This window comes from Heterocephalus glaber, unplaced genomic scaffold (genome assembly GCF_053883595.1).
Source record: "Heterocephalus glaber isolate CG9 unplaced genomic scaffold, H.glaber_assembly_v1.0 deba00000331, whole genome shotgun sequence".
In the NCBI taxonomy this organism is placed as follows: Eukaryota; Metazoa; Chordata; class Mammalia; order Rodentia; family Bathyergidae; genus Heterocephalus; species Heterocephalus glaber.
Window position 1 is genome coordinate 46,301,834 of NW_028258142.1, and position 26,002 is coordinate 46,327,835.

Below are 26,002 nucleotides of genomic sequence, written 5' to 3' on the forward strand. Positions count from 1 at the left end.
GGATGTAACCCTGGAGAAACTGGGCTGCCCATTTGAGAAGCCATGTTCTAGTCCACATGTACCAAGTGAGAGGACTCAGTCTGCTCTCTCAGGATCTTTCCTTGTTAAAAAAAAAAGCCAAAAGGGCCAACTGAATCCAGTACCCGCGCCACCCCCCCATCCCTTTCTAAAAGCTTACTGTTGCCAAATGTAGTGATACATGCCTGTAATTTCAGTTACTTGGGAGGCTGAGGCAAGAGGGATTACAAATTCAAGGCCAGCTCCAGCAACATCGTGTGACTCTGTCTCAAAAATGTGAAAAAGGGGTTGAAGATGTTGTCCCATGGTAGACCTGTAGCATGTGTGAGGCCCTGGGTTCTAGCTCCAGTACTACACACACACAAAATAGATAAAGGCGTCCTGTTTTTGTCTGCTTTGTCTGGGGTGTGTTAGTGAAAAGGATGGGGTCCCCAGGAACTACAGCTGCTTGGGTGGGGCTCATGGTGGCCTTGGGAATTTCCTCCCCATGGTCCACTCACATCCGGGTTCTGTGACCCCCTGACCCCATAGGAATCCAGACTGGCAGGTGTGTTGTGTACAGCGGGACAAAAAAGACCTGCGAAGTCTCCGCCTGGTGTCCCATCGAGGCCATGGAAGAGGCCCCCCGGTGAGCTGCACTGGTGGGAAGAGGGACAGACATGGGGGCCCTCAGCAGTGACCAGAGTTCTGACTCTTCTTGGCTTGGGGAACCCCGTGCCAGGCACCGTGCTGAGCGGAGCCGTGCTAGCTGTTAAGGTGTTAAGATGGTGTCCAGCTACTCCCATAAGCACTCTTGGGTGCCCAGCACCTTTCCGGGCACTCCCAGACCCTTCCTGTAGCGCTGCAGCAGAGTGCTGTTACCAGCCAGTGCCACACTGAGTGACTAAGGGCAGGGAGGAGGGACGGAGGGCAGGAGAGAAATGGAAAGGAAGAGGGAGAAAGGGAAGAGGGAGTGGAGAACAGGAAGTTTTCTCAAATGCCTGCAGGATGTACAAGTTGGGGCTCCTGTACTAATTTTCCTTTTTAACACACAGTGAGGAACTCATATCTCAGAAAGCACAGGGCCGATGCATTTTAGCAGGGAAGAGTTGGAAAGACCTGGATTCAAATCCTGCCTCTAACAAATCAGTCTGTGTGACCTTGGAAAGTAGCTTAACCTCTGAAGGGCAGTCACATCTGCAAAATGAGAATGCTAACTGCACCTACCCCTTGGGGCTGTTTAAGTAAGATGAACTTTGTCAGGTGTTGAAAAGTGAGCCCATGGGCTTGGCTTACAGACACACACACGCGCGCGCGCACACACACACACACAATCTAGAATATGATGGGTGGTTCTAGGCCAGCACTGTTCAACAGAACTTCCTGCAATCATGGGGATGTTCTATACTCACACTGTCCAAAAAATATGACTGCTACATGTGGTTACTGAGTACTTGAAATGTGGCCACTGCACCTGAGCATCTGGATCAAGCCTTGCCTGAAGTCAGAAATGCTGGATGCCTCATTTACCAGAGGGAAAAACATAAATCAGAGTGCTGGAGATATAATTCAGTGGTAGTGCATGCCTAGCAGGCCATGTGTTCAATCCCCAGTACCTCCCCCAATCTAAATCTAAAGCCAGTTTAAGTTGAATTTCTGTCATTAGGAAAAAAATCTTAATTAAATTGAAATTGAAATTGAAACAGCCACATGTGCCTAGTGGCTGCATACACCAGAGTGACTCAGCCCTGCTCCCTGTGTGAGCGATCGACAGAGGATGTGCCTTCCTGTCCCATGCTGGCGGTAGGGGGCCCGGCCAAGGTCTAGGCCAGTGTCATTCTGCCCGACCCTCAGTTGTCAGCCCGGATTCATTTCTAGGTCACAGAAGTTTCTGGCACAAAAGGATCGGATGCTATGGGTAGGACGTCAGCCTACTCCCAAGTAGTTCTTGGTTCAAGACAAAGGATCCCTTGATGGACTCTGGCTTTCAGCTCCGCTCTGCTACCAACTTCATCCATGAGATAAATGCTGTGCAGCTCCCAATGCCTGGCCCCAGGCTGCACAGTGATCTGACCTGGACCTGGAAAAGCTCCAATACGTGGGTTTTAAATTTAGTTTTGTTAATATATAAAATAAACTTCACCTGTAAATGAGGTCTTCACCTAAAAATAAACCATCTGTTTTAAGCTGCACTGATTTCTATGCGATAAATACTATACTGAGTTTCTGTTATGATCTGTTTGTGTCCCCTCCCCCCAGATTCCTGTTGAAATCTAACCTCGATGTGATAGTGATAAGAAGCAGGGACTTTAGGGAGGTTACTGGGTCACCAGAGTGGAGTGTTCATGGTTGGGATTAGTGCTCTTGAAAGAGGCCCCAGAGAGAGAGCTGCATTGCTCCCTCCTTCACGTGAGGACACAGTGAGAAGGTGCTATGTGAGCATCAGAAAGCAGTGCTCAGCAGACCCAGACAGGCTGGTGACTTGATCTTGGAGTTCTCAGTCTTGAGATCTGTAAGAAATAGATTTCTGTTGTTCACAACAACCCAGTTATGGTATATCTTTATAGTAGCTCAAGTGGACTGAGTAAAATGTTAGCTGCTGAGCAGGTACTTTGAAGGATGCCTATGCTTGCAGGTACCTATGCTTGCCCTGTTCAATAAATATGTGCTACCTCTAAAGTTGCTCTTTATTTTAGATAAGGCAAGGAGGAGAAATTTACAAGGAGCCAACAAAAACCACGAGTCATTCTGGCCTATCATTTTTTATGTGGCCTAGACTAAACTTTGCTCATTAAAATCTAAATTTTCCACCCAAGGAGTTCTTGTGCCACATTTCTTGAGCATGCAGCGTAGGAAGAAGCATGATGTCAAACTGAGCACTCTCCAGAATGTACCCTTTTACCTGTGATGACAGGTCTTTCCTGAGTGAATAAGCATGAGTTTCCCCCAATTAAACCTCCTGGCTTTGTTTGCTCAGGGAACATTTTGTTACAAATGCAATTACAAATATACCACCTACTTTTTCCTTATTTCTTTTGTTGTATAGGAAAACTTGATCATAAGGTACCATAATTTGTTGTGGATTAGGTTTTATTGCAGACTAAAATTACCTTCCTCTAAACATGGATGTATATTCAACACTGACTAATGTTATCTTACCAGAAAATCAGGGCTTCTGATTGCCTTTCGAGAAGGAAGTCTCCAACTTTGATAAAGACAAGCCAAGCTCAATTGTGTTAGCATCTCACAAGTGACTGAGCTGTATTTATTATTAGGAAGGAAAGCTCAGTAAACAAATGCAGTGCTTGTATTTAACACTTCTGATCAAGATAGAAACAATTTTAAAAAGAAGCTTAATTTAAGCATGACATTCAAAATGTACTTGTTTTGCTTCCCTGAGGCTTTGTCTAGTTTGTATAGAACCTATCTTCTGCAAAAATGCATGACATTTCTAACGTATATTGTAAAGCAAATAAGACTCCCCCCCAATGTCTACTCATTCTTTAAGGTTCAGTTCAAAGTTCCTCCAGGACAGTAATCCCAGCAGTCCCCATCCCTCAAGTCAAGGTACTATTCTCAAGGTTCCAAACACCACATATCTATTCCTGTTATTACTTCTACACTAGTTTATAAATCTGTTTAAAAGTCCACCTTTCCAAAGAGACTTCAAGCAACATTAGATAGGGATTGCATCTGACTTACCATTGCTCTATCTCCCATTCCTCTAACAGGGGAACATATGGCTTCCTAAATTAAAAGGTGAATTATTGGGAATAGTGAGGAGCCACCGGACAGGTTTGAAGGTTCTGTTTTCACTTGCAATGGACTCTCACCCCTTCTTCCGCCCCTACAGTTTTCCAAGAGAGTCAATATGACTGAGACACAACTCTGAATGTAGGGTAAGGATGAGGCCAGAAAAGAACAGGAGGAAAAAGAGACCTGTAACCGCGAGAACGGGCCTTTCTCAGAGAGCAGAAGAAGTGGAGTAAAGCCTTGGGGTGGCTGAAGCCCGCCATGGGGGCCGGCACTGTGTGAGCGCCGTGCAGTGTTGGGTGCAGCGTTGCCCAGCCACTATGACCCTCTTCTCCCCTTCTCCTCCTCAGCCTTCTCCCTTCTCTCATTCTCTCCTTCTCTTTCCTTTCCTCTCACTGTCTTCCTTCCTCCCTCCTTCCCTCCCTCCCTCCTTTCTTTTCCTTATTTTCTTGTTGTTCCTGACCATTTTGTAATTGTTTTGGAAGTCCCCAGCTCTACTAAAAGGAGGAAAAGAAACATTCTGCTTGGCAAAGCTTTAAGAGAGATGGAACTCTCACCTCTTCTCTCCCCAGTTCTCCCCAGTTTGGAATGCCACCGAAATGCTAATAAATGGTAAGACTGTGGGAGAATACCATTACCTTCCATTGCTGAAAACATGGAGATTCTTTCTTTTGTTTTAATGTGAGTGGTGGGCTGAAGGGGGAAGGAGAACTTTTCTTCCGTGGGAACATTTTCATTGTCACCCAAACCAGCACCAGGTAATGCTTTTATTGACTCATCAATGCCCAGGACTACAAATACAGCTGCACCTTCTTTCCAACATTTGTAGCGCTTTTCTCTCTGCTCTTTTGGATTGGTTTGGCTGCCTGCGAGGAGTCAAAATGCATGTCTGATATTTGACCAATCTGTTTTGTTCTCCTACTCCTTCTTGCCCTAAAGTGCCACCAAATGCTTAGCCATTAGGACAAGAGAATCGGCCGCAGCTGAGCACCTCGCCGAATGGATTCACCTCGTTGATCTTCACAGCCTAATCACTGTACACTCAGAAGCCTGGGGCTGAGGGTCCCACCCAGGGCCCTGGAGACATCTGCTGGAGACCCCGGCAGGGCAGACCTTCAGAGGTGTCTGATCTCTGCTCACTGAGAACCTAATTTCCATGCCTGTTCCTTTAGAACTATGTGTACATGTCCAGTAGGACATTGTGGTTTTTACTTTTAAAAATTCATCCAATACTAATTAGAAAATGAGAACAATTATAAAGCTTTAATAAGTCAGATTTCAAAAAAAAAGTAAGTTTATACACGAACTATGAAGGAATTTTTTTTCCCCAAGAGAAAATGGATGCGGTGTAATGACGGCCATGTTGACCCAGCTGAGGATGTGAAACTGCTCGTGTGATTAGTGCTCTCATTTGCTGTGGACAGCTTAAGGCCCCGAACAAGCTGGAGCACGTTCCTGTGCTTCTTTAACCAGTGTCTCCGTCCTTCTTGTCTGGTGTCAATAAACTTAGTTAATATTTTCATAAAATGGGCTCATTTTGTGGTTTCAGAAAGAAGCCTAATTGTTTTCCAGGAGCACGTAAATATTTTCATATAAAGGAAATACACATATGAGGAGAATTTGGTGCTCCATATTTTATAAAGTTCTTGGAAACCATTTTGATGGAACTGCATTTCTAATACCAAATGTAAAGAAAAGAGGAAATACATCTATCCAGATGGAAAACTTTCCAAGCTCAGGATTATATATCCATCCAGAGGCTCACACAATTCAATACTTTAGTAGTTAAGAGTAATTCAGACTTCAGGATTACTTTGAAAGAGGTTTTCTACTATTTGTGTACTTTTACATCCCTTTTATTGTTGCATAAACAATATTTGTAAGCAAACCCAATTTTAATAAACTTAGTAACAAATGTAAACTATAGGATTCATGAAGGTAATTAGCCCAAACAACTGGCATACTTACAGTTGCATTTCTTCTGAACAAATCTCAGCTTGCATGCTGTTCTGTAGGTGGAGAGTCGGATGCGATCCAGATCTTGAGCCCCTAGTGGGGAATGAGAGGACACATATATATGCCATGTGTGTGGAGAGGAATTTATAATGTTTATAAACAAAACAACCACAGATATAGTCAATGCACTTGTTTTTATTACTAGAATATAAATATTATTTTAAGGTTTGAAATGTTCTGTCCCATATTCCTCAGGTTCAACGGGGAGAAGACATGTCCATCCAACACTGGAGATCACATTTCTACCACGTTCATCTGGGAATCCTGCCTCTACCCTGTCATGCCTGCCACTTTTGAGAACAATCTGCTCAGGTTGTGACTTCATCCGCTAAATGATATCAGATACTGTTATAAATAAATACACTTTTAAATGCACTGTTATTGGTCACTAGAGCATGACTGTTAAGTGACCACATACTGAATACTGGACATCTTCTCTGTGGGACCTTTGGCCAGTTGCTTCTAGAAATCTCAGTTTCGCATCTGAAGGTGGGGATGATGATACCCAATGCACTTAGGACACTGCTTGGCACACAGTAAGTGCTGTGTACATGTTCACTATTATTACTAATGTCTATTTGCAACCTCAGAAGATAAGACACCTTTCAATCTTTAATATTTCTTGTTATGGCTTTTGGTTCCTTCCTAGCACAGAGAGAATATGTTTCCCATATGCTTGAACTTCTTTCCTTATTCTACTCTTCCATTAAACAAACCAGCACTGCTCCTGATGCCCAGAACACCAGGTCTGAAAGCCCTGGCAGCATCCAAGACCCTCTGCAGGATGTTTCCCTCTTACCTGCCCGGCACGACTTCCCATGTTTATCCCACACAATCTCTGCCAGGCCTGGGCTGATCTTTTCCCCAGCCCTGCCACATGAACACTGAACTCCTGGTGCTTGTCCTACCCTCCTAAGATTGGGCTAATCTCTAGGCTGTGTCTACAAAGCCATTCTGCTTTTCTCTGCTTTCAAATATTTGGCTTTCTTCAAGCCCACATTTATGTTTCATAATAGATATAAAAGTGTGTAGTTGCACTTGACATGTATTGAACTCTGTCTACACCAGTGAAATGTGCTACATAAATTCTTCAGAACATAATAGATTAGGGAGTAAATAAACTGGCCTGGAAGCAATGATATTTGAAGGCCAATGAAATGCTTTCTTAATGAAGCTCAGGATGAAATAGTGAGTGTCCCTCCCTGAGAACATTTAGTGTTCCCTCAACTTAGACTGTTTTCTTTAGAGTCACTTAAAAATGTTGTCAATAATCCTATTATTTTGTGGTAATAATATGAAGCATATTATTAGACATTTATTCTTATGAGAGTATACTGTTTGACAAAACAGGTCCATTGATATTGGGTTCTTGAAACATAGGTGGTTCCCACCATGACTCAATACAGGTTTTCTCTTAATTTCTCAGGAGATGGACATTAGTGAATGGCCATGTAGGATCATTTCCAGTGGCAGAGAATATTATAACTTAGTGAAAATAAGTGGACTTTTATGTCAGCAATCCTTAATTTTGTCACTTCCTAGCTCTGTGAACTTCAGCAAGTTTTTACTTCGTATTTCAATTCCCTCATGCATTAAAAAAAGGAGGATAGCTATATTAACTTAACCAGCTGGTAATAAATGGATAGTCATAGCCTCTGCTCCAGGTACAAAGTGAGCAGCTAACAGTAATGGGCCTCCTTAAAAGGCTTCCTGTTCTATTTCTGAGCAACAATACATGACAAAAGTTCTTTTCTTATACTTGAGCTTTAATCTGACTCCTTATAACTTCAGCACACTTGATCTAGTTTCTCCTCTGGAGCCACATAATCTTTTCTCTCTGTTACTTGGTAATTTGTTTCTTAAATATTTGGTAGCTGCTATTGTTATCATTGTTAGCATCTTCACTGTCATCTGAAAATTATGGACAAAAGTCTTTGTCACCTTGGAATTTAAAGTTTAGCTGGGAAAGTAGCTTTTCCTTGATTCTTTAAGGTTAAAGACATTCAACTCAGGCCGGGGATTTAGCTCAGTGTTTTCACCACCTGCTGCACAAGCGCAAGGACCTACCACCTTCTGTCTTCCTCTAATTTCCAATTTCATTCTTGTTAATATTATTAATCTTAGCTCATGCTCCTGCTGGTCTTGAACTCACTACATATCCCAGGCTGGTCTTGAACTCATGGCAATTCTCCTCCCTCAGCCTCCTGCTGGGATGACAGGCATGTGCCACCAGGCCCTGCTTGCAGTTCTTATTATTGCAGTTAATTCAAAATCTGATTTTAAAGTCATATGTTTATATAAAGTCAGATTCTTTCTATTTTCTATTTTTGGATTAAGGGTAGGACTTCTTATTTATTTGGTGAGTTTATTTTAATTTTCAGCCCATGCTTCTAACATTTCTGATATCTTTTAACATTTTGATTTGTTGCTGGCATTTCAAGGATCCTTGCCAGTTGCAGGTCCTGTGTAAATCTGACAGGCTCCTGAGGGAAATGAGCTAAGATGCCAGCTCACCAGAGACAGAAATTGTTGCTGAGTTTGGCTTAGCAGCCCTAACAGTCTCAACAACTATACACAAACTTTTAAAAGAAAACAAGAAAACAAGGGGTACAGATTATTTGTATGAATTCTCCGAGAATAATGATTTAAGCCCCAAATAACATGCAAAGATTGTGCTGTTCACACAGTTTTGTTTCTTAGTCCCAGCAAAATGGTATCCGCTAAGAACAGTAACCCCGGTGCCTCTGAGCCTTCCTCTGAGACAGGTCTTGGGGCCACCTGGCAAAGTGTATTTCTACAGGATGTGGTAAAGAGAGACACAGAGATGAGGGGTGGGGACAGGAGCCCTCTCCTGCTATCACTGTGTGGACTAAACTGACTCTCCGTTTTGTTCGAGCATCAAAAACCTACATGTCTATAAATGTCTCCTATTTGCATACCTTCTTCCTGGTTCATGATGTAAGCCAGAGGGTGTGGTGAGCAACAAAGCTGAGCTTTTCATACAGCAGACAACGCAAGTAGCACTAGAGGATCAGTTTGGATTGGGGACCAAAAGAAGTGCAGACTTCTGTAGACTCTTTCAGTGCTCACCCACGTTGTTTAAAATAAATGTCTTTTTCTGTCCCAATAAATCATGAACTTAATTTAGTTTTACCTGTGCAGTCTTTTCTTGCAAGTCTATAAACCTCGAATCTACCTTGAAATTAGCTGCATGTCTTCTGCATTTTCATCTAAGTCGTCAATTAAAGCCAAGGATTTGAATGGGCTGCCAATGAGCCCCTTGCGTAATACCAGAGGCCTGCTTTCTCCAGGTGGAGTGACCCATTAATTGTTCTTCTAGACACTGTCACAACACTACCTAAAATTTGCCTAATTGTATGGTGACCCAGTTTACATTCGTCCAATATATGTACAGCTTGAGCCTTTATCAATGTCATATTGAAATTAAGGTTAATTTTTTAATTCAGTGATATTTTTGTGAACAGTGGTCTGGTGACCTTATTAAAAAGGGAAATTAGCTGGCTTAATTCTTTTATTAAAAAGGTTGAATTTAAATAAATGAATAAGGAAATCAGTACAGAAATCCTTATTCTGAACATGTTGAAATATTTGGGATTATCACTATATTTTGTCTACAAAGAAAATCTTTTTATCATAAAACCTACATCAAGGTCATATTCTAGATTCTAAGAATCCATATTCTTTTTTAATAAAAAAAGTTCAGCACTTCTCTGTCACTTTTCATTTGCAATTACTTCTTCATTGTACTTCAAAAATGGCTGTTTCTTTTAAAAAAATTATATTACTGGGTTATAATTCTTTAAAAATTAGACTCATTTAAATGATTCCTTAGATTTGTTTTATACTAATATATAGTGGGAGTTAGGAATAAATGATTAATGAGGGATATAAATATTATTTTCTTTCCATCTGTGTATATTTGAAATGTTTTATAATATTTTTTTTTTTTTGGTTTTTTGAGACAGGGTCTCGCTATGTAGTTCAGGCTGGTCTTGAACTCACTATGTAGCCCACATCCTCAAACTCACAGCAGTCCTCCTGCCTCAGGATTCTGAGTACTGGGATCACAGGGATGCGCTACTGCGACCAGCCTCATAATAAACATTTTAAAGTAGATTTATTGAAGGAAATTTTGATTTTCTTCTACCATCTTGTCAAACCTGTCTTACTCCTTTCGTGGTTGGAAGAAGGTGATACAGAAAAGCAAAGATGAAGACAAGAAATTATGTTTATTAATCTGTTGTACATCCTGTTTTCTTTCTTTATCCCACTTTCTCTCCCTCTTCTTTTTCCTTTTCTCTCTCTCTTCTCTCTCTCTTATTTCCTTATTTTCATATTCCTAGCTCTTCTCCATCCATTCATAAAACCAACAATCTAACAACCAACCACACAACAAAGCAGGTTTACCTAAATTTTGACACCAGCTTCTCTGAATATTTTCATACAATTTATGTATGTTTTACTTTCTATGTTCTGATAGGCTATTACAAAATCTATACAGTCATTTAGATTCTTAACTATCTCATTTGGTTTAAAAATTCAGTTATTTACAAAATGAAGTATACTGTCTGAACTCTTTGGCATGCTTGATGGTTGACTGAATGCACGTGTATATGTGTGTGTGTGTGTGTGTGTGTGTGTGTGTGTGTGTGAGAGAGAGAGAGAGAGAGAGAGAGAGAAAAGGATGTGGAATGGCGATCAAGGATAATACTCAGATTTCTACCTGAGTGAGTGAGTGGTATTTAATGTCCTTCACTGAGCTAAGGTACAAACAGGGAGGAGTAGTATGCAGTTCAGTAAGGATGAGTTGGGGTATACAGCACTTGAGTTGCTTGTGGGATGTCTAAGTGGAGATGTCCAATGGGCAGTCTGACATATGGATGTGGAGCTCTTGACTAGAGCTGTCATACAGTCCAAGAATTAGCCACAAACATTTAAAATGTAGCTAATAAAAATAAATTTTAAAAAATACAAAAGTTATAAAAAGTGGAGCAATATGTCTTGATTGGATCAAGACTAGGAATATTTTTCTAAGAGGAGACTTTGTGCTTAAGTACATATGGTGGGTGACAAAATGAGACACCAAATTGGAAATAAGAACTTCCTTCCCTCTTTGAACAATGCCCAGCTTTTTTATAATTGTTCGAAGACTGTAGCTTTGGAAACACTATAGGACAGTAGCCTTGGTGGAGACATTAACTTTTGGGGGTGGGCACTATTAGTGGAGTTAAAGATAAGCCCATCTAAAGGTGCTTCAGCAATAGCACAGCAAGAAGCGAAGTTGGAAGGGATGCTGAATCTCCATGCTGACTATTCTGGGAGAGTTCACAAGAATACAGGAGGTAGTTGTGAGGGCTCTGAACACTTGAGGGCCATAACAACAAGGGTAAACACATTAGGGAGGTAGAAAAATTGTGGATGAAAACAACTTGTGAAGAAAAAAACACCCCGATTTCAGTCTCTGGCAGGTACTGAGACAGAAACCAAGAAGAAGAAAGGTCAGAAAAAGCAAGAGACCAGGTGGGGCTAGAGTCAGAAGAGAGAATTTCCAGAATGGTGATCTATGGTGTTAACGTCTTAAAGAGACTGAGGAATATAAGACATGAAAAAGGAAGTGAAAACAGTCACAGTATTCACCATGGCCTATGGTGGTGGGATCACTTATGTAATTTTTCTGAATTTTTGAAATCACTGTTCCTAAATTTAAGATGTACATTGAAAGATCCCTCCTTTCCTTTCTAAGCATGCCCATGCTCACTATAGCCAGCATTTTGAAGAGACTTGTTTGCCCTCAAACAACTCAGCAGTATTTCTTGGGGGTCCATTTGTGTCTCCCTATGATTTCTGGTCCCTACTTTACTTAGAAGTCAGTGATATTTTTTCTTCTTTTTCTTGTTAGGCATTCTCCACTTCTCAAATGGTATTTCCAGTGGCTTCGCTCCTATTAAAACCCAACCATCCTGGGCTCCATATGCGTTTTAAACATTAATTCAGCATCTAAAGCAAATGTAGTTGAACGTTCTTGTCCTCAGTCTGTCCCTAAAAAGAAGTCAGCAACAATGAATAACATAGATTTGATCATAGTTAACTGTCATTCAAGGAAGAGGAACTGTCATGGGAAGCAGCAGAAATGGAGGGGAGTTTAAGTCCAAGGCAAACAATGTATTCTGCCAGAAGCCAGTGTGATAAGCCTATTTGGGCTGATAAACTTACCTGATGGCTGAAAAGCCCAAGATGAGAATGCTATTTACATTGAATTAAGAGTTTTTGCTGCTTTAATTCAAGGTGCTAAGTAAACTGATAATTAGGGCATTATAACAAGGAGAATTTTCATCTAAGAGCAAGTTGCCCAGGATTTTCTAAATCAAAGTAGTTTTTCATGGAAGGTTAATCTCTGCTCTGCTTATATAAGATTCTATGCCATTAATCGCATCTCTTTGCTGTTTCCTCCTACTTCTGCTGCTTGTGTTCATGAGCTGAGGATAAATGTTTGAAGCACATGTGCTGCAGTTTCCTGGATTTACCAAATCTTATCAGTTATTCTCCTCATTCACTGTTTCCACTTCTTTGGCTTTTGTAAGACCAAGACCAGTCTTAATCTTCCCCTCTACCTGCTTAACTTTAAACGGGGTTCTTTCCTCTAGGGCTCTGAACTCCCTTTCCTTACATATTTGATTTTAGAAAAGTTTCCATTGTAAATCCTTCCTCTGCTCATTTGTGAAGTTAACATCCCAGTCCTACAGCCAGTTTTATAACCCAGGAAGGTCTTCGATTAAAGGAGATAGTGCCCTAATCTCTCAGTCTGGGTGGGAGAAGAACCTAAGTTTTTAATTGCATAATTAGCAAATGTGGATGGCCTAATCATGTTGACTAACCTCTTGCTAATGTCATACATTAATTTTTTACTTGCTCACCCAGAATTTAAAAATCCTCCTGCCTTTGTGTCAGTGGAGTTGAGGTTAATCTTTCTTCTGCAATAGTCCTGAATAGTCTTCTTTGCCTGTTTATCTGGTGTGATCTTTTCATTCATATCTATAATACCCACAAAATCTCCTTTTGCTATTTAAAAAAATATTTCTAGGTGAAATTTAGCTGATCAAATTTACAAGTTCCTATCCCCCCCCCCCCCCCCATGGAGACATCACAGATTCCTGGAAGAAGCGACTTTCTGAGTTTTCATGTTTGTCTGACAATATTATTTTCTTTTCTTTCTTGGGCATCCTATGGATACAGCTGGGGGGGTCACACGTTTTTCAACCGTTAAACACATTTTCAATGAGATTATCTTTCCCTTTTGTATAACAGTCTACCTGTAAAAATCAATTCTTCCCTTTGAATGTAGTCAATTATTTTATCCAGCTGAATCCTACTTATTGAGGATGTATCACAGTGGTGATCTAAACATGTTCAAACTAAGGGATTATTAAAGTCAGACATGTTTAATTGTCTTTGACTGATATCTGAATCCCAGCACAGGGAAAAATGATGCCTATTTATTTGATTTACTTATCTATTCTGATTATTAATTAAGAGAACCTATAAAACAAAGCCTTGTACCTGAGACTTTGGCTGGCAGTAACTAGACTCCTTGTTCTATTAGATTTGTGTCTACAAAAAGTTCCCAAACCCTGGTTATGTTGTGCCAGAAGTAAAGATTAGGGTAGCAAACATACTCTAGGACATTGAAAGGTCTTGACTGAAACTCTCACACTTTACACTCATATTTTAAAGTGGAAAAAGCAAGAAGCATGATTAAGATTTCTGGCATCAATTTAATTTTCTTTCGTTTTTGTTAATTCTAACACTCTTTTGATGCTACCAGATTATTGGGAAATGATAAAAGAAAATATGAATCTTGTTATCTGACACTTTGCTTTATCTGCTCTGACCTGCATTCTTGCCAATAGCTTCCAATCTTCAGCAGAAACCTAATTTTTTCTATAGCCTTCTCAGGGAAAGAGCCGTATAACTCTCTCCTGCTCATGCTCACTCCTTATATAGGAAGGAGAGATAAAAAATAAATAAACAAACAATAAGGGAATCATATTATTTCTTTATAATATTTAATTTGAGATGTGTTTTCCCCCAAGTGTCTAGTTCTTCTTTAGGAATAAGAAAAATAGTTCATTAGGGAGACACTATCAGCCAACACTTACACAGCAACTCTGCCTTTACATAAGCAAATAGGCTTCACTGGGCTCAGTAAATATAACCTTTGTTTGTTTTCCTTTGTATAACAGGTAACCTCCAAGCTCCTTTTATCTTTTGTTTTCCATTATACTTAAAAAACTGTTTGTAGGACAAATTCTCACTCTCCGCATGACATCCAAATGACAGCTTAGAGTTTAGTTGGGTATTCACACCTAACTCTTTTTTGTTATGAAGGTATGATATCATTTTTGCAGGGAAGACATTAAATGATTCATTTCACAAATTTTGTTTAGTGTCTACAATAGGCCAGCCACTGTGATGGTGCTGGAAGATGAACACAGACTTTAAAGTTAGTGGATTGTATTAACATCAACAGTGTTTATCATGTGTGTGTATGTGTGTGAATACACAAGTTTGTAAACTTTTTTGACATATAACCTACAGTCTAGTAATAAATTATAATGACTCACTGACTACTTTAACTCTTGCCTGGTAGGATGCCAAGATGGCTAGATGTATGCTCTATGTAAGGAATTTTGAACCTTAAAGGAGAGTATAAATGTTACAAGTATTAAGTGGTTATTTCTAGTCTTTCCATGAATATTCAATGAAAACAGTAGGAAGTTCCTTAAAAGTTCCATACTTACTCATCTCTGCAAACAGCTGTCTTCTTTCTGCCATGGTATTTCCTCTTTTCCCACTATCTTCAATCATTCTATGAGACAAAATTATGACAATGTGCATTATCCTCATGCTAATGAGGCAAACAGCCATTGTTTTATGTAAACACATTTGTTGCATTTGCACCCAAAACATAAAGAAAAGCTATTTTAAAACTGTGTACTTAAAAAGTACAGCTTTATTTTCACGAATCTAAATTGCCATACACATTTTTCATATGTTACGCTGGTATCATTGTTGAAGGAGGTATAAAATGTTTATTTTCTAACATAAAAATTACTGTAATAGGTGACTTTATGCTATAACTAAGTACAACCATCTGCCATCTGTTAGGTGATTCATTTCCTATACAGTATCTCTTTCAATTTTGAGAATAACTATAAAGACTACAGACCAAATTTTATGGGTTACATTCAACAGACATACGAGGGAGAGTGCCGTTGACTTCTGGCTGACAAGCATGGACCTCTGGGCTCTAGGACCATTATCCCCTTCCCTCATTCTTCTGTCAGTTCTCCCTTGTGCACTCAGAACCTCAATTTAGAAACAAGTGATTTTTCAATGTTCATGTCTAACTTGAGTGTTTTCTGACACTTTTGACAGTTTTTCTGCACATAATAATTTCACGCATGATGGTTGGGTTCACATCTCTCTATTTAACTATACCGTTATCTGCTGTGGAGCTACTGAAGAATACTATTAAAATGCCAAAAGTTAAAACAGAATTTGAAAAATATAAAAAATTAAAATTTAGCTGGAGGACAAATCAAATAATGAGAAAGCTAATGGAAATGTTGTTTAGTCATGTAAAAGGCCTTGGGCTACAAATATCAAGGGTTTTATGGGTTGCTAGACTTGATTTTTATTATATCTAATTAAAAATTTAAAAACTAAGGTCTTCCCTCTCATGCATGCGTATACATAAACACACATCTGTATACCACTGTGGCTTCTATTTGACTCTTAGGCATGAAGGGCAGAAAGCATTACTGGATGGATCTTTATTGCCTATATTCAAGTGTATGTGGCTCTTTTTCAAATCTTGGTCTTTATCCATACTGTTTTTGTGATTGGACAATCTATATCTAGTTAACTTGAAGTAACCCCTCAAGTCTCAGAGTAGCTGTGTCTTCTTCTGGAATCTTCCCCAACCCTATGACTGCCTGTGTTTGGTGCCTTTCTTCTGACCCTCCTTAGAGCACATAAGGTTGTCCTCTGGGTGCAGAGTGTTCACTCCCTAGTTCTCTGTTCAGTGCCTTCTATACTCCAGGAACCACACCAAGATTTGAATGTGTACCATGTGTATCAAGTCACAAGTTCTGTCCCCAAGGCTCTTACACTATAGCAGAAGAGACTGGAGAACATAGAAGCAGAGAAAAGAAGAAGTTAATTACAGCCACAGAAATGGAAAGAAAGATGTGACCATGAGAGAGGTTGATTCTCTGGGACAGATTTAACAGAATTACTAGTAGAAGTCTGTTCAAAAGGTAATGGACTGTTCATAAATTGACTTATGTGAGGAGAAAACAACTAGCAGTAAAAATGATACTGGTCAAATTAAATAGCCTCACTTGTTGTTTTTATGACTGAAGGATATTTGCACATTTCCAAGAAGGGAAAGAAGACCCTGAACAGCCTTGGTTTATAGAGTCAAGGAAAGAGTGTACACACATTCACAATGGGTTGAATGATACAGCCGGAGGTTGGCCTCTACATCAGTTGGAAAGGAGTTATTAATGAGTCTTCAATTTGGTAACAATTCACTGCTGAACATTATCAAATCCTCTTATACAATCTTAAACGTGTGGGTATTGTTGACATATAAGAGATGTGGAGAACATGTCTCCTTCCTGATTTACATCACTCCTTCTCCTTCATTCTAGAGGAAGCAGGTAGATAATCACCTGACATGCACAAAAGAGTCTGGATCTAACTTAGTTTTTATTTCAAGGGCTCAGAAGTAGAATGAAAGCAGTCAAAGAGATAGGAGATAGAAGCAGTGATGTGTTCTTGGGTCTGTTTATATGCTGTAATGAGATGAAAACAACTACTACACATTCTCAAATAAAAGATTCAATAAAGGCAACAATTGAAATGAATAGATACTTCTCAAAAGAAGAAGTACATGTGAGCAATAAATGCATGAAAAAATTTTCAGCATTTTTGATCACTGGAGAAATGCAAATCAAAACATTGAAATTCCATCTTTCTCCAGAAATAATTGCTATCATCTATAATTCAAGAAACAAAAAAGGTTGTGGGGAAAAAAGGAATCCTTCTACATTATCACTGGGAATGTAGACTAGTACAATCACCGTGGAAATCAGCATGGAGAATCCCCAAAAAACTAAAAAATAAAAATTCCATTTCACCGACTATATCTCTTCTGTATCTTCTGAGTTAAAGACATCATATTATAGGACTACATATATACCCATGCTTATAGCAACACACCTCATAATAGCTAAATCTTAGAAATAGCCTATACGTCCATCAATAGATGAATAGATAAAGAAAATGTGGGATAATATACATAGTGGAGTATTACTCAGCCAAAAAGAAGGATAAATTTGAGTCATTTATAAGAAAATGGATATATCTTGAGATGATAATGTTAAGTGAAATAAATCAGACATAGAAGGTTAAACAGTACAAGGTATCTCTTACATGAGAAACATCCAATATAAATAATTTAAAGGGCAAAATAAAAGGGAAATGATAGGAAACAGCAATGTAGACTTTGTGGAGGTGGGAAAGGGGTTTAGGGATGGGGAAAGAGTAGGGCCAGGAGGCAAAGGGGAAATAAAATTAAGATGTGACATGCATATGTACCCATTCCCCAAGATGAATGTAATTATTATATATCACAAATATATAAATATCAATAAAAAATTGGGATACTCCTCAAAGAAAACAACAATTAAAAATAAATCACAAAGGATGGCAGGTTGCAGACCTGATGGGGAATGTCAGGAGGTAAAGACTAGTTCTGAGCTCAGAGCACTCGCTGCCTGAACCTCTGACTCATATTGCTGCGACATCTCGTTTCCCAGGTAATTCTGTGTGTGTTTCTATAAAGAGTTGAGGTCAGTGCCCTCATTAATTTTAAATGCTTCGCAATGCCTAGCATAATCCAGTCAACAACTGAGATGGGCAGTGAGTATTCACTGAATAAAGAAGGGCGTGAAAGGAGAGAGAGGGGAGGAAGGGAGGGGAATGAGAGAAAAACTAAAGTTAAGTATTCTTTTCACTAAATGGACTTCCTATTATATTTCCAGAATTCACTCATAGAAAAGTGAAATTTATATTGACTCATATTGTACTTAGCTTCAGAGAGTCATTATTTGAGGTGAGAGAAATGAATTTATATTTATTATAATGTAGAACTATACATTTTAAAGCAAAATCATGTCTCATGAAATAGAAGTAGAAAAAGATGCAAACTATATGTCGACTTTTGGTCTATTCATTACCATTTTTTGGTTAATTAACTCATAAAGGAGCCATCATTAGTTACACAATAGATATTAATTCTTGCTTCTAAGTAAAATGTGTACCTTAAGAGGGAAAAAAGGAAGAACTCAGTGGCATGAAATAATAGAAGGCACAAAATTTAATTATAAATATAAGAGGAAAAATAATACACTGCTCATTTTATCCCCAGGTATTGCTGGCAAGTGGCACTGTTAGACAAAATTGACAATACTCATTTGTTACTTATAATCATATTCACCATAATAAAAGGGGGGGGGACATCCTACCTTACAGTTTAAACTAATTGAGTAGAACTCTTGAACAAAGTGATCTCAAGAATCAAACATCACTGTGGGAGCATCACTGTGGACTCCTGTTTTCAATCTAACTCTGATCAGTGGCGTGGAGACAATTCTTGACCACATTCTCCTTGAATAGAAAGAGAGAAGAGCACAACCTTCAGTAGAGGAAGAGGTGAAGACACAAACCTTGCCCTAGGAGAGGAAACAAACTTTCCTAATAAATATTTATAGCTTGGTGTAATATGCACCACAATGAAAGCATTACTGCTGGACAGAGAAGTTTATATCTGGGAGATCTGACAGAGACATTAAAGAAAGGGTGATTGCTGAAAGGATGAATAGGGATTTTTCAGATGGAGCAGAGTGGAGGAAGGGCAAGTATGGTTAGCTGGAATCATGAGAAAAATCATGGAGCTTTGAAAAGGGACACAGGGGCCACTCAGCAATGCTGCAAACTGAGTGAAGATGCTGCAGAGGTGAAGAGGGATCACATCTAGAAAGTCTCACTTGTCATGTGCAGATAATATAAGGCTTTTGAATAGAAACGAGACTGGGTACCATCTGAGATTGAAACTAGAAGAAGATGCATAAAGGTTTAGTTTGGAAAAATTACTGCAGCATACTGAGTGGGAGGTGGACTGTGTAGGCAGCTAGGCAGGGATAAGAGCACATAACTAACTTCTGTGACTGATGGGCGAGACTACTGTATTTTGTGCTAAGTGATTGATTTGAGAGGGATTTCAGAGAAACGTCCAACAGGACTTGATGACTGCCGGGTCATGCGGAGAATGGCAGAGGAGAAACCTCAGCTCTCACTCTTCCACGTGAGGGATTTTAGGCCGACAGGCAATAGTGACTTTGCAAGAGATGATTTCACAGTGCCTTCTTCCAGCAAAGTCACCAAAAGAGGGCTGCCTAACTTGCCAAGGATTCTGGCTCTGTCCTTATGCATGGGGAGGGATGAAATAGAGTAAAGTAGTTTGGAAACCAGTAAGGAATAAAGGATAAATCCAAATAGAAGATATAGAGCATTAGAAAAACTGTAAATTTCATTTTGGTGTACTTGAGAATAAGTTCATGCTAAAATATCATCTTCAAATTACTTCCTGTGTGACACACCTTTCATTCAACCCCATACACATCTTTATTACACATGGTACATAAGAAGTTTTAGAGGTAGAAGCTTAAACTAATGGTGTCGTACATTTGCATAAGTTTCTGAAAATTGAAAAATGCTTCTTCTTGCAACCTTGACAGGGAAACAGGGAGACTTTATTATTCCCGAGTTATAGCTGAAGATTCTGACTTTACAGGCAGGTAAAGTAGTTATTCAAAAACATATTTTCTGACAGGAAAGACCAAGGAGTCAATTTTTAACAGTTTTCAAAATTCCAAAGGTAACATGGAATCAAATTATCAGTAATCTTATTCCAAATGCTTCTGTTCAAAACAAATTCAGAACCTGGGCTACATGGCGAGTTCAAGGCTAGTGTGAATTACAGAATGAGACCTTGTCTCAAACACACACATACACACACACACACACACACACACACACACACACACACACCAAATTCAGGTTTTCTAAAATTGATAAACCACGAAGCTGTTGCTAGGACTTCGTTAATAGACCAAAAAGAGAATGGAGAACAGTCACAGCTCTCTTAAATTTCACTGCAAAATTTTTTGGTGTAGTTTCTCCTACTTCAAAACATTATTATACTGCAGATAACCATGGAGATAAAAAAGACTCTTGAGGTCTAGATTTGTGTTAACACAGACACACAAAAACACACCGACTCCCACACTGATTCAGTCTCACCATCCAAATCCACAAAAGCCAGACAGTGTTTTTAGAAATGCCTGGCTCTGTTCTGCTTTGCTGTAGCTTCACTTTAGCCAAGACTGGAAGAATGGCAGACTTTGTGATTAATACAGTGAGACTGTCCCCACCTTGTATAGCCCTCCCTTTTGCTCCAGGTGGATGACAAGAAAATGCTGGGTTCAGCAATCACCAACTGCTGCAATCCCCAGAGTTAATAACGACAACGAAGGCCATTTCGAGCTCCTTTCCTCCTTTAATTGATTTATTGCTGACATACAAATGCCTATTTCCATTTCTGTTAATGAGGAAGGCCTCTCATATGACTTTCTCAGATTTATATCCTAGTCCTAATCTTTGGCAATATAATAAAAAAGTATTCAGAACTGCTTCCTTAGGCAAAGGATAACTGCATTTAATTTTACTTCCTAGTCCTTTAACTACTGGAGCCCAGGACAATAGGAAAATGCCCTTACAAAAATATATGGTAATAGATTTCTGACTTTGTCGTTTACTTTGGACATCATCTTCTACTCTGGAACTTGGATTTACTTATTTATGAAGGATATGAACTTACTACGTTGGTGTAATAATCAGCTAGATGGGTTACTGGGGATTTGGATTTGTTATAGTAGTATTCAGTTATGGCTGCCCATCATACAAACCTGGAGACCTTAATAAAGATGCAAATACCTGAATCTACTAAATCTGAAGTTGGAGTTGAGCATTAGCACTTTTCAAGTGCACCATAAGTGTTTCTGATGCACAGCTAGAGTTAAGCTAGAAATATGCTAATGGAATTTGACCATGAACATATTTTCAACATTAGACTGAAATTCTAATGTTGCTTTGCAATGTTTCAGTAGCTTATAATGTAGACTTGAAATGTATTTTAAGCCAATGAAGAAGTTAATTAATTCTCTGGGGGGAATGTATATAAAACTATATAACTATATGGAGATGGGTACCTAATGAGGCAAACTTTAATAGAAAATGCCATTAAAAAGTGGAAAACCATTTTTATTGTGGAAAGAACTACTTCCAATTGTTCTTTCAACTCAGGAAGGAACTTTTTGTGCTGAGGTTGAGGGTGTACAAGACATTCAAGGACACTTGTTTTTGATTGGTTTAATTTTTGTGTGTGTTTGTTTTAGCTTGGGAAGAGTCTGGGACTCCCACTCAGTAGCAGCTGGTATCAGCCATGCCTTCCCCTTAACCAACAGTGAATACTGCAGAGTAAGGCAGGGAGCATATTAGCATAGGTCAAAAGGCACCTTTTGGGAGGATGAGAATTAAAACTCAGAATCTAGTCTATGAGGTTCAGATTTACCAGAGTGGTTCTGAAGGGCAGAGAAGTCCTGCCTAAGTTTGATCAAAAGGACCTCAATGGTCTCTAAGTGTCAGTAAAGGTGGGGTTGTCTGTCCTTCCTCCTCCAACTTTGCAGTAGGGAACACAAATGTTTCAGTATCTAATATCAGTCTTGGGACAACGATTGCGTGCATCTGTATTTCTCATGAGTGATAATGTTACATGTGTTGGCCTGTTTTGCAAATTGGACCCATGGCTGAACCTAAACTGGAGAGAAAGATTTCCTTGCCTTTCTGCTGGGACTGTACAATTCTTAACTTCTGGGGGCAGGTGTTAGGAAATGACTGCCTTTTGATTCCTTGGGACTTTTTGGATTCAGTATCAAATGTTACTTTTGATAAAACAGGTCTGTTTCTTTTTCTTACATACCAGATGAATGAAAACAAGTATGTAAAAACTCTCCCTTCAGAATCAGAAGACTATTTTTCATTCTCTTGTAATAAGTCAACCTGAAGCTTGTAATTAAATGTTTAAACCCCACTTATTTCATGTTAGGGAGAATATACTATATTTACCCATAAATATTTATAAAAATAATATATTTTGAAAAATTTTAAAGACTGTAATTCAAAAAGATTTTTTTAAGTGACTGGGCTAATTTTAGGGTTTTTTTTTTTTGTTTTTTTTTTTGAGACAGGGTCCACTAGGTAGCTCACACTGACCTGAACTCACCATGTATCCCAGGCTGGCCTTGAACTCAGAGCAATCTTCCTGGCTCAGCCTCCCAAGCGGTAGGATTATGGGCATGTGCCACCATGCCCAACGTAAATTTAGGTTGTCAATAAAGTAAAAAGACACCATGTGTTTAGCTGGCTAAGTGGTACAATTTTGTCTGTAACTGCTTTTAAGATTTAGCCTTATTAATAATCTGATAAAATGTATAGATTCCGACTCTACCAAAATGTTCATGTATATAAACACACAAATAAAGGAATTGTGGTTCCTTGCACTGGCTAGCCTTGAGGAAGAAAGCTAGGATTTGGTGAGAATTATAAGGACTTTTATTTTATGGAAGCACCAACTGTTAGTAAAATGGGACTAGCCAATCACCATGGACCCACAGCTTACCTGCCAAGGCTGAGGGTAGCAAGCAGTGCTGGGGGGAGACAGTAGTGATGAGCTCCCTGAGCGGGAGGAACCAGAATCTCTGGATATACAAACCTAGTGTTCACGTGTCAGGCAGAAACTCAAATCTGGAAAATCTCAAATGCTTGAGAACATCACTGGCATGTCTCCTGACACATAAAGAATTTTAACTCATGTTTCATTTAGGAAAGTATTAGAGTAGAAAGAAGTACATCCTCCTTTGTCTAATTCTAATATGCTGAGAAACAAAACAAATCCAAAACCAAAACAAAACAAAAACTGAGGCTGCTACTGACCATGGTATATTGCTATCTGGACATCTAGAAGTGTAATTCCCACAGGAGATTTGGGGAAAGGCAAGTGAGAGAAAAAGTGTAAGGCAGAGGACTGAGCACTGTAGCCCAGGGAGGATTATGTGTTTAAATTTTCCATTGTCTTTGCGGGGAGGATGTGTGATAAATTTGGAGAAATGGGGAAGTATATTATTTTCTACAATAGGACAAGAACATCAGACTGCTAGGTGAATAAATAATAACAATAGCTAGGGCATCATTTCAAACAGTTATAATTCTTTAAACCTGACTATGTACCAAGCACTATGTAGGACTTCTCTCATTGTGTCTGTGTAAGAACACCACAATGTTGGGATTTTTTTTTTTTTTTTGGTACCGGGGATTGAACTCAGGTCCTTGTGCTTGCGCAGCAGGCAGCGAAACCGCTGAGCTAAATCCCTGGCCCTAATGTTGGGATTTTTTTTGTACTGGGGATCGAACTCAGGACCTTGCACTTGTGAGCAGGCGGCAGCACCACCAGCCCACAATGTTGGTTTTATTAGTCCCATTTCATCAAGGTGAAACCCAGTGTACAGAAAGATTAAGCAATTGCCCAAGGGGACAATTTAAGGTTTAAAACTAGACATGTCTAGCTACAGAGCCCATTTGGGTTTCTTAAGAAAGGCTAAAATAGAATCATATGAAATATGACTGAAGGGAACAACTCTTTTTTTCCTGAAGGTAGTGGAGGAGGAGCATTGCACTAGAATGGATTGACAAAAAACCTAAAGGTGTGTTACTGGATGCCCAAGGGAGATGAGTAGGTAGGAATTCATGGATTGTGCATGTCATATTTTTGCTAATAAAAAAAAAGAAACCTGTGAGCCACAAAGTGCCTAAGTGCTCTGCATTTCCCCTAACCCCTTCTTTTTTCTACCTTTCTTCTTCTTTTCATTTTATTCTTTCATAATCTGATCAAATCTTTCTTTTTTCTGCTCTTTCTTTTCTTTAACTCTTCTCCTTTATTTCCTTTCTTCATTTGTGTGTATAAGGAAACAATGTCAAACTAACAAACTTGACATCTCTTAGCTTGAGAAAGAAAGACCAGGCAAGTACAGTGGGAAGAGAAATATGAGGGACTCAGAGTTGTGTTGTTCACGATCAGTGAATCCTACAACGGCATTGGGAAGGCATATGGCACTTTGCGCCATGTATGCTGAGAGCACAGAGCTGCCTTTTCATAGGTATGAAGACTCTAGGGTGAATGAAAATGGTGAGGGTAGTCATTTATTTGGGAGACTATTGTAATGGAATTAGAAAATTCTCCTTACCGTGAAACCTCTCCTCCACTTCCTATGTGCCACTGAGGTGTATCTTAGAACTTCATCACGATAAGTTAATTTTATGCCCTTAGAAATACAAATTTCCTTGGGAAAATCAGAAAGTTCAACTTAGCATAATTAATTGTGTTGCTTTCTTCTTGGCTGAACCAAGTTTAGTGAAGAGATGACAATTCTGATTCATTGTGAAATGGAAATAATAATGGCTCTTGTGTGGTTTCTGGGAAGGCCAGATCTGCATGGTACTCCCCAGAGGTCCGCAAAGAAGTATCTTGTGAGATAAAGATAATGGGGGAGCAAATAGTAGGTGAGGGACATGACAGGTAGTTGGCGGATGTCAGTATGTGCATTAATGCATTTAAAGATTAAGAACCAATAACAAAACATAGAAAAAGCACAGGGCTTTACAATAGCATAAAGAGGCAAGAAACAATGATATGGTATATCTATTGAAAATATTTTTAAATCCCTTTTCTCTCTACTGATTCTGTTATATGTCTTTGAAAATTTATGTGGACTAGAACAAATATTTTTAAAGGGTAAACTTCAAGAATTCTAGAGTGCAGAAGGAGCTATTTTTGTTTTTTAAATAAACATACATTTGAAATGAGAACATAAGGGAATCTACATTTAACAACTTTTCATAGTTCAATATGTCAGTAAAATGTGTAATAGAGATTCATCCAATTAAATATTAAATCAATGAATATGATGCTGTTTTTCATTTCCCTAGTTAATTTCTCTGTATGGGAACTAACTAAGGCTGATACAACATAAAACAATTTAGAAACAGCAATGACATTGTAGGAACACTGATGATTGCTATGCAATAAAAGCACAGCCAAGTAGGTGGGGTTAATGAGTGCAGATGCCAAAATTAAATAGGCCACATGGAAAAGAAACAAGCAGAGGGTATGTTCAGCCAGAAGTTATGGCTGCAAGATCTGCCGCAATAAACAATAGCATTTTCACTCGGGTCCTTTTCCCTTAGACGGAGGTTGACTGGCATGACAGGAGTACAGAAAGAAAAGAGAAGAAACAGAGACAGCTCTTATTTCTTGCTTCTGGATCTGTTCTTCTGCATTATAAGGGGCTCAGTTATATTCCTTCCATTAAAGCGAATTTTGTCTGAAATTAAGAGAAGACTGGGAAAAATCTATTTGTTGAGAGAGCCATGGCTCGAAGTTGGCTGCTGTCAAGAATTTGAGAGGGGAAGAATAGCTGGTGGGAATGTGCCTTCCTTTTTAATCTTGGATCATCCAGGCCCCGTGAGTTATCCTGGCTAGGCAGAGGCCTGAATGCTTGGGTTATAGAGCAGGAAGGGACCGGACTCTGAGGTTCATTCACTGAGTGTAATAACAATAATAATCAACATTTATTAAGTGCTTCCTGTGTGTGTAAGTAGTTTTGGAACTCATCATTTTACATGAATTATTTATTACTTATCCTAACTCTGAGACAATCCATATTGTATTTCCCTGTTTTATAGATGAGAAAATGAAGGATGATGAAGTAGACAGAAAAGAGCCCCTACCCCCCAAGAGATGCTGACATTCTAATCCACAGAATTTGTGCTTATGTTATCTTCCATGTCAAGAAAGATTTTACTGATGTGATTAAGATAAGGACTTTGAGATGGGGAAGTTCACTGCTAGGCCCAATGTAATCATGAGAGTCCTTATAAGGAAGACAATCTTTAGAGATGGAGAGAAGTCTCT

General features: G+C 39.1%; 1 protein-coding gene across 35 annotated transcripts in view; it reads right to left on the bottom strand.

The window, feature by feature from the left end:
• The window catches only part of Dtna (dystrobrevin alpha), a 374,420-nt gene that overhangs the window by 128,279 nt on the left and 220,139 nt on the right, over positions 1-26,002 (bottom strand). For 32 of the 35 annotated variants that reach the window (XM_087193512.1, XM_087193429.1, XM_087193447.1 and 29 more), the window contains 2 exons: positions 14,586-14,653; positions 5,719-5,799 (listed from right to left, as the gene is read on the bottom strand). In XM_087193512.1, coding sequence (XP_087049638.1) covers positions 5,719-5,799; positions 14,586-14,652 — 148 coding nt within the window. In that variant the 5' untranslated portion in view covers position 14,653. Of the gene's footprint in view, positions 1-5,718; positions 5,800-14,585; positions 14,654-18,380; positions 18,523-26,002 lie in introns of all 35 variants that reach the window. The other 3 variants (XM_087193443.1, XM_087193537.1, XM_087193554.1) reach the window with 1 other exon arrangement.